General features: G+C 36.8%; 2 protein-coding genes across 3 annotated transcripts in view; one reads left to right on the top strand and one right to left on the bottom strand.

Moving 5' to 3' along the window:
- GTF2F2 (general transcription factor IIF subunit 2) overlaps window positions 1-14,352 on the top strand; it is a 154,162-nt gene that overhangs the window by 69,295 nt on the left and 70,515 nt on the right. The gene's annotated exons all lie outside the window — the stretch shown is intronic.
- On the bottom strand, window positions 2,131-12,604 carry KCTD4 (potassium channel tetramerization domain containing 4). 2 transcript variants are annotated; one of them, XM_044249761.1, is made up of 2 exons: window positions 12,392-12,604; window positions 2,131-3,878 (listed from the first exon to the last, which is right to left on the bottom strand). In XM_044249761.1, the coding sequence occupies exon 2, from the start codon at window positions 3,691-3,693 to the stop codon at window positions 2,914-2,916; it is 780 nt and encodes a 259-aa protein (XP_044105696.1). In that variant the 5' UTR covers window positions 3,694-3,878; window positions 12,392-12,604; the 3' UTR covers window positions 2,131-2,913. The 2 variants fall into 2 exon arrangements, with proteins under 2 accessions (XP_044105696.1, XP_044105698.1); XM_044249763.1 differs by lacking the exon at window positions 12,392-12,604 and adding an exon at window positions 8,752-8,788.

The raw sequence follows: 14,352 nt of genomic DNA, 5'->3' as shown, positions 1-14,352 counted from the left end.
GAAGCATTACCTTTTAATATCATCTTTAAAAGAGCAATTGGACTATAATGAAATTTCTTTAAAAAAAAAAAAATAACAAGCCTCGGAGCGCCTGGGTGGCTCAGTGGGTTAAGCCTCTGTCTTCTGCTTGGGTCATGATCTCGGGGTCCTGGGATCGAGCCCCGCATCAGGCTCTCTGCTCAGCAGGGAGCCTGCTTCCCCCTCTCTCTCTGCCTCCCTCTCTGCCTACTTGTGATCTCTGTCTGTCCAATAAAAAAAAAAAAAAGCCTCATTAGTATTATTAGCTTCAGTCTGGGATGGTAGTCATCTTTTACCTGCAGAGTCTCATTAAGTGTTTCATTTGCTCTGCACACAGCCATACACATTTTAGAAATATACTACACTATCAGCTGTGTTTTGTTTTTCATATTTTAAGGACACTGCTAGAAGCATTGCATGGGATAATTCCAAATGCAGGGGTATGTGTGTTTGGCTTATGGCAAGTAAACTATTTTTTGTTACTTTTCTTTTGAAAAAGAAGATAAAGATTCACTTTGTGATTTATTCTATGAAGCAATGAGAATTTCTGTGAGAAGAATTTAAGGAAGAAATTCTTCATTGACTGCAAACAGAAATACAACATCACTCTTACGATTGGCATTTTGTATGATTTCTTGAGTCATTTTTAGTGGAAAACATTTCTAAATATTTTAAGAAATAGGAAAACTGAAAATGAGATTTTCTGTATACTTAAACATAGTATTTATGCCGTTGGATATGTAAATTCAAATGCAGCTAACTGAATTTAAAAAGGTATACTTATAAAAAGCTGTACAAGAGTAATTGATCTAGTCAAATGACCTCCAATAACTAAATTGTTTTAGAATATTATGATCAAGAATGTAACGATGTGTTAAAGGCATCCAGTTATGATTTCTTTTGGAAACATACGTTAAAGTGAATGACATATTTCTTTAAGTAGTGGTTTCTATCGGTAATAATTTGTTATGACAGTTAAATTCTCTTTTTATGAATTCATGCAAAAACCTGTACTACCTCTAAGGTGATTTGTTTAGTGATATCTCCTGTAGAAAGATATGTCAGGGCTATTTTCATTATCTGTAATGAAATCTTGTTAGAGAAAATCTTGCTTTGACATTAAATCATTCTCATTTTTTTCATTACCAAAGTCCAAATGCCAAGGAAAAGTCAACTCACAAGCTGGGGAAGTATGTAAACAATTCAATTACAGGGAACTGTTTTAAAGTAGACTTTACTATATTTTGCTATTTTCATAGTTTCTTTAAATCCTGATTAAGCCATGTTAAAGTACATAAGAGATAATTTGATTTTTTTTTTAGAAACTTTTATACAAAAAGGAAGATTGTGTGGCTGATATGGATTTTTTTTTTAAGTGGATTTTTTAAGGGACTTTTTGGTATAATTTTAAAATACTTCCTTTAGTATGTTGGCCTACTTTTCCATTACCTTTGATTTATTAAGTGGAAGTCAGAGTTCTGAGGACGAATATTAGCTTTGCTGCTAATTTACTCTAAGTTTTTAATGTGTAAGCAAACTTTTGGCATATATGCTAATTTATATAATTCATGATTTTCAGCAATCTTTTGTGGAAATTTATTAAAATTAAGATTTAGTTACTTGTTTTAATGGTTAAATTTTAAAGGAGCAAATTTAAGATATAATTTATTCTTAGAAGCTAAAGAAAATAAGAGGCATAGAAATTATTTAGCTGCTCTTTTGGAGGGAAAATGCATTCACATTTAGAGCTAAGTTGCATTATTTCATTGAGAAGCCATATATAAAACTTAATTAAAAACATAACTTCCCATTTAGCATATGATTAAAGAAATTAACACAACTCAGTGAATTTGAGAGTTAGCATCAAAATATGTATTGGAAAGAATAAAGTTCTTTTGTAAGAATAATGTTTAATGATGCTCATTTAATATGAGCTTGAAAAATGAATAGATTCAAAGGATGAATAGATTCAAAGGATGTTCTGAAAATGAACTCCTTTATTATTTTGATACCACATAAACTGTTAAGGCTAAGTTATCCATGTTCTGTTGGAGCTCAGCCTGCAAAGAAAATGAATTTGCTGATTTTTGTCACTTGCAAGACCAGCCAGGGTTACTATAGCCTGTCAGTTGACTACATCAATGCATAATACTGTGTGAAATCATCAAGTGGTACTCTCTGTTTTGAAAGAGACACATTTAACTTTTTATTATAATTATTAATACAAGCAAAGAAGTTAATAGTGCTTTTATATTTTTATTGGCATCACACAGTTTTCTAGGAATGTTCAGCAATATGTCAATTCAGCTATAATTATAGCATGAAATACAGGAACTACAAATAAGCTTTTGGTGCCTGCCGTTAAAATTAAATCAGTAACTTTAATACCTTCTTACAGTTACATTTGGTTTCACTATAGCTCTGTCTTAGTACATCTGCACATCTCCTTTGCTCTCAGTAGTTAATTTTTACCAGTTCAGTTTCTTTGTAGTTTTGCAGAAAGGATTTAAAATCTTACAGCCCCTTAACATATTTTTATTATCATTTACTTAAATGATAGATAATGTACATGCTTGTTCATTGTGCAAGTACCCAAGACATTCTCATTGAAAGCTTCAGAAGTAAACAAATAGCAAAAGCATTCAGTCTTTATTTACAATATATAGAACATCACTGTTTTCATTTTAAGTATAAGAGTCTGATCAGCAGGAACACCCTTGAGAAGGACATCTTTAGCGATAGAATTTACATACCGTTAGCTCACAGTAATTGATTAGCAGCAGGGCTCTGAGTACGGAGCTGGCCCGGCACACGTTATTTGGGATGCCTTTGATGCTGTGGTTTTCCGAAGCTTGCTGGCTGCATGCTTGTTGCCTTTGTTCATGACACAGGTAATTACTTGATAAAATGAAGTGCATCGCTGTGAACAATTGACCCTTTGGAACAATCCAGGCTGGTCAGCAGTCTAAAGCCACACTTTAAGGCCATCATTATAGCCTCAAACTTGAGAGTTTCCAGGGTACAGACAAAGGTGTTGTCTTCCTTTAGTACAAGTCGAGTGCCATTTTCAGACTTTATGAAGTATTTGAATTGAATAATATTTGATGATATTGAAAACTCCTCTGGAAATCCATCCAGCCTGCTTTTGGACACCAGAACAATGCGAGATTTGATTTTTGATATGAAATCAGGAGCATTACAGAAAATTCTCAGTCCTTGTGAGCGATCATGGTTATCTGTTATTTCCAAGAAAGTAGTCTCTCTGGGTGTTAGCTGTTCTTTTTCCCACCTGGATTTCACTTCCTCCGCCAGTCCCTTGAGCTGAAAGAATTCTGCTTCTTGTGCAAGAAGTTGATTTTCTCGAAACCCTTCGGGCAGTAGAAGTTCTCCATTTCGTAGGAAGTTTAGGACATGTCTGAAGAGGAGTCCATCCCTGTCTATGAAATAGTGACCATCAGCATCAAACGGGCAGAGTATTTTTCCATTTACTATACCTTCAAGGAAAGTGTCTGGGTACTTGGTCAGTGTTTGTTTTTGAGTAATGTATAAATATCCACCAACGTTGAGGGTCATCAGTGTGGACTTGCAGTTCTGTCCTTGATCAGCATCTTCCAGGCTGTTGTGTTTGCCTTCATACTCCTTTTCTTTTTCTCTTCTGTTTATTTTACGCTCCATTTTTGAAAATTCTATTTCAGCCTGGTCTTCTTGGCTCTGAGATTTTTAAAAAAGAAACACTACCACACAAGCACGCCTTTATTCAGCCCCAGCCTGGTGATGGAATGGAAATGCTGGCAGCATCGCCTGCGCTGTCAGCTCGGTTTTGCAGTAGGTGGCGTATCAGCTATGTGTGCGGGAGCTTTCTGGAGTAAGACAGGGAAAAAAAAAGATAATTTGCATTTAACTGTGTCAGGGAAGGAATTTGTTGTTTAAGGATTTTCGTGTATATTCTTTGGAATAATAAAAGTTACTCTAGATAAATTGAATGTCCTCTTAGCAGTTAAGCAATTACAAAATTGCTTAACAAAATTGCTTTACAAAATTTTCCAGCTAAGTTTGAGTATGTTTCCATTTCTAAGTGTCTCTTAAGTTATGGCTCAATCAGGCAAGCTTAATATTGAATAATATTGTTAACTTCTGGAGAATAATGTGTTACTGAATTAATATCATCTTTCAAAGTAAATCATAAATAGGAAACCTAAAGAGAAAGGGAATAGATGTATAAAATCTTTTTTCCTAGAAAAAGTCACACATTTCACAGTGTGTAGTAATTTTAGAGACCCAAATGAGAATATTAAACCTGTTATTTGTGATACTGCACATGAATTTAATTGGATTTGCATGTGATTCTGATTTGGGGATTTTTACTAAGAAGAAATTTTCTTAAAGCCGTTTAACAAAAGGTTCTTTCTTTCTTTCTTCCTTTCTTTCTTTTTTTCCTTTTCTTTCTTTCAAGGAAAAACATCAAATATACAGGCTTTGCAGTAATCATTTACATTTCTTTTTGGTTAAGATTTCCTGTGGAAAATTCATAAGCTTCTTTTGCCTTAAAGCTTCTCCAGTGCTGAACAAAGACTTGGGCTGCTATAGAAAATACTCTGTGTATGTGAGTATGTGCACGTGCATGTGTGTGTGCACGCATTCACACACACATGCGTGTGTGTTTCAGAAGATAAAAGATTCAGAATACCTGCTATAAAATAGTGTCATGGTAAATTTCACTGAGGGGTTTGGGTTTTTTTTTTTTTTAAATTGTTGCTGGTTTTTCTCCCCTCAGTGTTCACCAAAGGCAAGAGAAAGGGCTAGAGACAGATTTTTTTTTTTTTTTAAACTTGGGAATGGCACAGCTTTCAGTCTGATGTTTTTCCTTGTTTCTTTCTTTTTTTCCCTTCCCTTCTAACTTGCCTTCGAAAGCACTTTAGAGATCTGAGCTTTCATTTCTAGAGTTTAAAGGCCCAGTGGTAAGAAATGTGAACATTTTTCCCTGTACCCTATTATTTGACTGGTCTATCTGCTAAATTATTCTGAGGAACTGCATTATTCTCAGAATTAAATTAGATTTAATATTAAATTGACTTCTGTTACGTTAAAGGTTTTTTTTTAATTATTCAACTGTATGTTGGTGGAAATCCTGGAGTAGAGTCTTCTAAAAATGCTTACCTTGTATTTTCTCTAAATAATGTTAGATTTTCTTCAGATATAAAAAATTATATCCTTAATTATAGCAGGTAACATATTGATCTTTGAAATTATCAAAAGTCCATTGAAATTAAACTAGAAATCTAATGCATAAACATTTTTAGAGCTGAGTTTTTACTTAGAAACCATAAAACTCAACCTCCTCATTTTACCAAAAATAAAATTACATTCTAGAGAGCAAACACTAAATAAAAATTTAGTGTTTTATCTAGAACATTACAGTTTGCTAATGATAAGCCAGCACTTGAACTAAACCTTCCTCTCAGTCCTGCATCTTTTAAGAAGAGTCTACTCTTATATTGTTTCTTTTTTTAAGATTTTATTTATTTGTCAGACAGAGAGAGAGAGCGCAAGCAGGGGCAACAGGGCAGAGGGAGAAGCAAGCTCCCCACTGAGCAAGGAGCGGGACGTGGGACTTGATCCCAGGACTTTGGGATCATGACCTGAGTCAAAGGCAGACATTTAACTGACTGAGCCACGCAGGCAACCTGTATTCTAACCATTTCATATGTGTACTAACTTTGTTGTTTCGGAATCAAATCTTTTTTTATGGATTTGGTTTTTTAAGAAGTACTGAATATATTTTTTCAGTACAACTTGGAAATGTGTGGAGTTTATATGTTTATAGTCCCTGTACCATGTTATAAGGCATAATCATTTCATTGCTAGGTCTAGTCCTCTTTAAATGAATTTTATGAACATCAGAATCAATAGAACATAACTGTAGTGTAGTGATGGAACCCAAGTTTTGTGTGTTTAAATCAAATGATGTAGTAGAATACCATGTGATACAGGCCTCCTTCCTTACATCCTGTTTGGCCCATTTGTAGAAGTCGTCGTGAGGAAATAAAGCTAGTGCTGCCAGAAGATAGGCTTTCCCAGGATGGGATGGTGAGGCAGGGCTACTGCAGGCTGGACTGCCGCCTCTACAGTCAATCACTCCAGGGCTGCCTTACACTTGCTAACTCACTTTTGGTTCCTGCTGCCTGATTTTGAAGACTATTGATGTGTGTTCCGGGTGTCTGCTGACTTGCCTTGAAGACTCGGAACCACACCAGCTTGTGCCCCTGACCCTTGATCGCTTTTTTTTCTCCCACTCTAGACTTCACTCTGGTGTTCTTGGCTTCTGCACACCTGACGTGTATGAGTTGTTTGCCACCCCCACGGCCAGGCAACAAGAGTGTAATGGAGGCTTTGTCTTAGTGCCTGACTAGAAGTTAGTTGTTAGGAGTCCATAGCACTTTTTTGTGTGTGTCTGTTGCCCCCAACTTGCAGTCTTAAAGAAAAGTGGCTCCCGGTAGTCCTCACTTTACCCCCATTACTCCACGTTATCCCCTTTAAAGTAACATGACCGTATCTTACAGAAGTTACAGGGGCTTGCTGATCACTGACTGCTTCCTTTTGGGGTATACCTGCCCCTTATGGGAAAGCCAGTTTGCTTTCTTTTTCCTGTTCCGTTCTAAAATTGTATTTGCCTGCTTGGGTGGGTGGAAGGTGGGGAAAGCTCGTCCTGGATATTGTCAATCAGGTCCCCATGGCCCTACGACTATAAAAATCATGCTTCAGTACCTATGCCAAGGAAAACGTGGTGTGATTATGTGTCTCCATGTTGCTGTAGATAGAAACTGCAGTTAATCAGTTCAGCAGTTTCAGCAAAAGGCTTAACCCATACATCAAAGATTAGCTCACTTAGATCCACTTGACCACTGGACTTGAGGATTTTGTCTCCTTTGCAGACAGAAGGTTTTGTGTGTGTGTGTGTGTGTGTGTGTGTGTGTTTTAAAGTTAGGGAGCCCCTGTTTTCTAGTTAGTACCCTAGACCTTTGTTAGAGTTAAAGCACCTCTATCTTAAGCATCTGGAATCACACATATAAAAGAGCCCTTTAGCCAGCTCTGAGGATTTAAACAATACCATTGTTACATTTTTGGTATACGTTTATCTGTTAATTAGGCCCAGTGCCTAATCAAATTCTAGCAAAACCTTCCACTAATATGATGATGCTAATCTGCATTAGGCAGAACTTATTCCAGGCCAGTGGGAGGAGTTTCCATCGTATCTACCACCTCCTGATGGAAGAGGTCATTGTCATTGCCATGGTTGACTCGGGATGTCATCATAATATATGCTTGCTCCATTTATATGCCATGGAAGGAAGTAGAACATCACCAAGAAGGTATCTCTCTTAGTTGGAAGATATAAAACCTGATAATTGCTTCCAGGCTCAACATATCACTCTTCTGTGAAATTCAGACACTCCTTTTCAAGGAAAAGGGTTGGTCTTAAGAGCTGCCTTTAAAATAAGAACATTATGGTTAAACAGCTGCCTTCAGCTCAGGTCATGATCTCAGAGTCCTGGGATGGAGCCCCATGTTGGGCTCCCTGCTCAACCGGAAGTCTGCTTCTCTCTCTCTCACATCCCCTGTTTGTGCTCTCTCTCTCACGCTCTCTCAAATAAGCGAATAAAATCATTTAAAAAATAAAATAAGAACGTTGTGCGCACCTGGGTGGCTCAGTCAGTTAAGCATATGCCTTTGGCTCAGGTCATAATCCCAGGGTGCTGGGATCAAGCCCCGTGTCTGCTCCCTGCTCAGCAGGGAGTCTGCTTCTCTCTCTCCCTCTGCCTCCTGCCCCCCCTGCCCCACTCATGTTCTCCACCCACCCTTCTCTCTCTCTCAGTCTTTCTAAATAAAATCTTTTAAAAAAATAAAATAAGGGGCACCTAGGTGGCTCAGTTGGGTTCCCTGCTCAGCGGGAAGCCTGCTTCTCCCTCTCCCCCTGCTTGTATTCCCTCTCTCACTGTCTCTCTCTGTCAAATAAAAAAATCTTCCAAAAAATTAAATAAATAAAATAAGAACATTGTGTTTTTGTCTCCATCTATACTAGATCTTTTTGGTTGATTTCACCTCCATGTGTTCTGCCTGCCTTTCAAAAAGATTAGTTCTTACTACCGTAGAAAGAAAGTAAAAGCAACTGCAGCTAGTGCGGATGCTGTCAATTTTTACTTAAATCTGGCACTCTGTCTCTTCCCTGGACTTGGCCACATTTTTTCAAGCTTATTGATCCGAGTCTTTCTTTCTAACTTGAATTTGATGCCCTCCTGCCTGACTCCATGATGATAGCTTTATCTGTTCATGTTCCCAAATTTGGCTAACCCTTGGCCATCTTACTTTTATGTCCTGTGATTCCTCTTTGCTTTGAACTGTGGCTTTCACAAGCTGAGTGTCTCTTTTTGAATGTGTGGCTCACCTCTTTTTTATAGCCTCTTGTTAATAGCATTTAATATGAGAAACATTCATTTCAATACTCAGCTCTGGCTGTTTTACTTTAGCCTCTGTGTGAAAAAATAAAAATTCGTTGAAAATATAAATAAGAATAAATTACAGTGTAATGTATTAACATTTTAAGAATCAAAGATTTTTCCATGTTAATCTAATTCCATTTGAATGCCGAAAGTTTAGTTCAGTTTTGAAATACAAAATCATCTGCATTAGCTATTGCCTGGTACTGGGATTGTACTAACACTAGTGCTGCCTCACCTGCTTTATGAGCTTATTGGCCACAGGGTCTAACCAGCTGTGTGGAATGCATGAATCCTCCTAGGACTCATTGGGTATAACTTCTGATAGGAACGTGATGTGGATGGGTGATTCTAGTCAGATCTTTGAGAATGTTTTGTGGTGTTGAGCTGAGTCTTCAGAGAAGCCCAGGAATCTTTGCAAACCTTTAAGTCTCATATGAGGAGTATAGAAAAGAATAAAGCACTACGGATTAAAAGGAGCACATATTAAAAAGACAGATTAAATGAGAACTTCAAGCAAAATTCCATCCCACATTTCTTTGCTTTTCATTAATTACAGAGATGACTTTGAAAACAACTTACAAATCATATTAATTCCTATTTTAAATATAGTTGGGAAGATGAGTGTTTCAAGGAAAGCGGTGTTTTATAATTGTGTAAGCAGAAGGCATTTAGGTTTTTTAAATGAATTTTCTCTTTTTTGAAGTGTAGCGTATGCATTATTATTCACTGGAAAATTCTATTGTAACCAGATGAACAAAGCACTTTAATGGCCATCAAATGAACACTGAAATTATGATTTTGTATAGAGCTCATTTTTATAGTGCTCTTTAGCCAAGTGGAATTTTGCCTTCTCTTTGGGAAGAAGATACTTGTAAAATGTTCATAACCACTGTCTACAGTCTCAAAATGAGCGACATGACTTTGAAAACTTGTAAAGGTAATATTTTATGAAATCAGTGACCAGGGTTAGCTGGGTGGGTCAGTGGGCTAAGCATTCAACTTGATTTTGGCTCAGGTCATGATCTCAAAGAGTTGTGAGATAGAGCTCCATGTTGGGTTCCTGTTCAGTGGGAAGTCTGCTGAAGATTCTGTCCCTCTCTCTTTCTACCCTTTCCTCTGACTTGTGTACACTTTCTCTCTCAAATAAATAAACAAATCTGTTTAAAAAAAAAAAGAAGAAGAAGAAAAGAATGAAATCCATGACCTAAAAATTTAGTTTCTGTTCCTAAATGCTGTCCCCTACCTAACGCAGCATCCTTTCTGTTAACCTCTTTTTTCTTTAGATCTTCTTGTGTCTCTGTTGATAAGATGGTGTGGTGGGGCCTGAACAGCAGGACAGGATATGATAGTTCATATGAGCGAATGCAGTTTCTTAGAGAGTACAGAGATTGGAAATTAGGGATGGAGAACTCTTCCATGTTCCACATCTAACACTTCTTCTTCTTTTTTTTTTTTTAAGATTCTATTTATTTGTTTGAGAGAGAGCCAGTGAGAGACAGCATGAGTGAGGAGAAGGTCAGAGGGAAACACAGGCTCCCCAAGAAGCAGGGAGCCTGATGCAGGACTCGATCCCGAGACTCCAGGATCATGGCCTGAGCTGAAGGCAGTTGCTTAACCAGCTGAGCCACCCCAGGTGCCTGCACATCTAACATTTCTAAAAATCTTACATCTTAAAATCATGGAAGTGGTTTGTTTTAGTGCATATAAAATAGTGTATATTATAGTTGGTGCTTTCTTAGTGTTGATAAATCTTTGAGCAGTTCTGTGAGCTCTATTACTTTCATACCACCAGAAAATAAAATTAATAGAGATGCAGGGAGAGGAAGAAAGGGGGCCTGGAGGTGAGGAACAATATTAGGGCAGCAGTTTTAAACTCTGGCTACTGCATATTAGAATTACCTACTGGCATAAAAATGCCACCAGCTCTTGCCCTCCTCACAAGTCAGTTAGAATAGAATCTCTGACTTCGGGCCCAGTAGTTTCTAAAAAGCTCCCCAGGTGATTCTGATGATCAAGCAGAGTTGAAGAACCACCGTATTAAGGAAATCAATGAGTTCAGGAAAGGAAACTTATATCAGAGTTCTTAATGGTGGGGACGTAATTTCTACCCTTTAGTTGTGAGGATACTTACAATTAAAGTATCTTGAAATTCATAAAGAACTAAACTAGTGTATGGCATCACTGCCATTACCAATTAAACATAGTGAATAGAACAGGAGTTACTGAAGCTGAAAGTAATGAAACTTGAATCCTATTAGTTGACTTAAAAATATGTGCCATTGGATTGTCTATAAAGTATTTCATTCATATAATTCATCAACTATATATTGCAGTCTTTCTAAGTGTAAGGGTCTCTTTTTCTTTCTTGGTATCACTCATCTTAACCAGCACAGTGTTTGGTACTATTTAATATTAATAGAGCATTATAGTGAAAGTCTGTTCTCTTGGAGACTTAATCTTTCCTGGAAGGATTTGTTTTTCTCATCCCTTCAATCATTTTTGCTGTTGTTTTTAAATTATCCCTAATTTCAAGTGCAGCAGCCAAAGCTGGACTGCACCCTTTGTTGACAGTCTAACTAAAATAAAATATTATGGTATTGGGATTTTCCTGACCTTTTTCATTATTACAGCACAGCATTACTTCATGTTTTTTATAAAGCTGTATTTTATTTCTGGGTTTTATCCAGCTTCTTATTCTTGAAAGCAACTTTGAGATTAGGGATTATGTCTGTTTATACATCAAAATGTCATGCCCACATCTGTATTCAAGAGGTTTTTATATTGGCTAATTATATATGTGATGGTAACAATCATAAAGGAGACTGTGATCTGAGTTATAGGAGGAGCAATAAATAACTTGTGGACTTGCTTTGTGAACGTTAAAACAAAAATGTTTGTTCTTAAGAAGCTCATTCACTGAGTTATTTCCTTGATCCGAAGTCTGTTACGGCTTCTGTAGACTGATAGAACAGTCTGGATTCTTTTGTCTTTAAGGCTTCCATCCTTTTTTCCAAGTTTTACGTATGTATTATTTGAGAGAGAGAAGGAGAGCATGAGTTGGGGGGGCAGGGAGGGGTCAGGGTGAGAGGGTATCTCAGGCAGACTTCCCCCTGAGCACAGAACCTGAGGCGACTCCGTCTCATGACCCTGAGATCATAACCTGAGCCCAAGTCAAGAATGGGATAGGCTTAACAGACTGAGCCACCCGGGTGCCCTTAAGGCATCTTTCTCTGATTTTGTACTTAAACTAACCAGTTCTTTGGGTTTTGTTTTGTTTTTACCCCTACTCCTGGGCAAGTACTCTTGTCGTTCACAGATACTTTTTGATCAGCATTATGATGTCGCTTGTATAAGAATGTACCTACAGCCTTCTTTAGTCCATAGAGGAACTGTTGAAGAGTAGTACTATGAGTGAGGAGGTTGAACTGTTTTCTAAAGCTTAGGTCTAGTCCTCAAAATATGGTTTCAGTATTTGGTTAGAATTGGGAATTTCCAGTGTATTAGGCATATTTATAATTTGAATAATATATGAAAACATTACATAAATAACTTCAGGGAATATTTATATGATTGCTCATTTGTTACTTTTGAGGTAAATAATCAAGTCCTAACTCTGTAGGTTTACTGAACATGAACATTTATTCCTAAAATTTTTGAAGGTTAAACATAGATCAGAACACCAGTTCACAAATTTGAATAGAATAAGGATCAACTTAATTAAATAAGTTGCAAGTTTGCCTCACTGGCTTGTTATTATGCCAAGTAGTTTATATTGATAGGCCTTACTTACCCTGTGAACCACAGGCAAAAAACTTCCATGAAAAGATTTTAAGTGAAGAGATTGGAAACTAATAGGAATATTTAAAATGGTTTACCTTTTAAATTCACCTGCTCTGTGGAAATATTTTTTCTTCAGTCCTTTTCCAGATGATAGACACAGATGTGATCTAAATAGAACCAGGAGAGTAGCTTCAAAAGTTGTAAGGAACAGTCCCAAGTCTTGTTCCTAGCCCACTTATCTGTGTTTTAACTGGAGTTGGACGTGTTCTTAAAGGCCTCCACATTGATCTGGATCCAGAGTGGCTTTGTGGAAATGAATGCCTATAACTTCCTGATACCTAACATCTTCCTAACATATCTGCCTGTCATTAATTACATGCCAATGCTAATAAACATCTTTCAAGCTTGTTTATTACTGTAACTTGTTTCAACCAGGCATGCCCTTAACTTGTAAAAAGAGCCTGTCCGTTATTTTTCTCTTTCTTCAACATAGTCTATCTCAGTTGAGAGAAAGAGCAGGAAGATCTAGCTTAGAGCAGAAGTTTCTCAGCATTTTGTTGTTATTGCTGTTCCCAGAAAGTTTCTAATTTCTCCTCAAAGAAAGTTTAATTACATCTAAGCCTTTTAGAAAATCTGAGTCCAACCAAAGTAAACACTAATGAAATGATAAAACATCTCCAGTTGGAAGAGAAGGCCAGTTTTTTGTTTGTTTGTTTTGTTTTAGGTTTTGGTGGTTTTTTGTTTTGTTTTTTGTTTTGAGAAGTCCAGTTTTTTAAGTGAAAGAGATTTGGAACTAGATCTGAGATACCACAGTAACTTCTTTACATAGATGCTGAAGCTGTATGAAGCTCACCGAAGTGACCTACCTCACTGTTTAGTGACAGAATCAGAACTAGAAACTCTTAAGTTCTTATTTTATAGTATGTGTTTCATATACTTAACCTTTAAAATTTTCTCTCAATTTTTGTCTGAAAGTAGGTGGTAGGGTAGGGTAGATCAATAAAATACTATTACCAATGGTGTGTGTTCATACTCTTTAAGATTCTTTTGGTTGCAAGTAACAGAAACCAGTAAATAAATGGATCTAGCAAAAAAGGTGGGCATGGGGGGAGAGAAAATTTAGAAATGATTCTGGACTATTTCTCAGAATCCAGTTCTGGTGTGGGTCCCTTAGTTTGAAATTCAGAAGGAGGCACAAACATACAGAGAGAAAGAGGGGGGAGACAAAAGTCATTGTTCACTCTATTCCCACCACCTTCAGTGTCCTTCTCTTTCACCTGTGTGTCTATCTTAAAACCCTTAAAAAGTTCTTCTTTGTGCAGTGCAGTGGAGTCCCACAGCCCATAGGGAAGGACCAGTAGTCTGTCAGGTAAATTCAAAAGTAGAGAATCATAAAATGATATTAATATGAATTCTTACTGCCTTAAACATTTTACCTTAAGAGTTCAAATGTACATATAGCCACCAATGTACATGTAGGATAAGGCCTTTGATTTCAGTATAATACACCGATTGAACATCTGTTTTCTCTTTCTTGGGAAAATTCAACCCATAATCTAGGTTTACAATTTTGGCTTCTTAGAAAGGAGCAAAAATTTAGACACTGAAACAACATGAATGCAGAATCCTTCTAGACTTTTATGTTTCTCTTCTAATCTCCTGTTATCTCTCCAGTGTTTTGACAGTAGTTTTTTTTTTTTAAGCAACTTACTTTTATATTAAGTCTTGCCAAAGCACTAAACCTGGTTTTCATAGAAACATCTCCTTCCCCCATACTTATAATTAATGGGATTATATAATATATAATCAAATTGCATAATAACTAACAGTAAAACTAGCATAAACAAGTTCTAATATAGTGAGAGCAGAAGTGTGTGGGAGTACTAGAGATGAACCTAACTACCCACTATGGGCAAGCTATGGGCATCTGTCACTGTATTTAAAAGAGGTGACTTGAGAACATTGATAATCTAGAAGTGGGGTAAGTGGAGATCTATTAAAAGTGATTCTGGTGTATTAAAATGATTTATATACCTCCTACTAGACCAGCAGCTCT

This window comes from Neovison vison, chromosome 5, assembly GCF_020171115.1.
Source record: "Neovison vison isolate M4711 chromosome 5, ASM_NN_V1, whole genome shotgun sequence".
Classification (NCBI taxonomy): domain Eukaryota; kingdom Metazoa; phylum Chordata; class Mammalia; order Carnivora; family Mustelidae; genus Neogale; species Neogale vison.
This window is presented reverse-complemented; position numbering and strand designations above follow the sequence as displayed.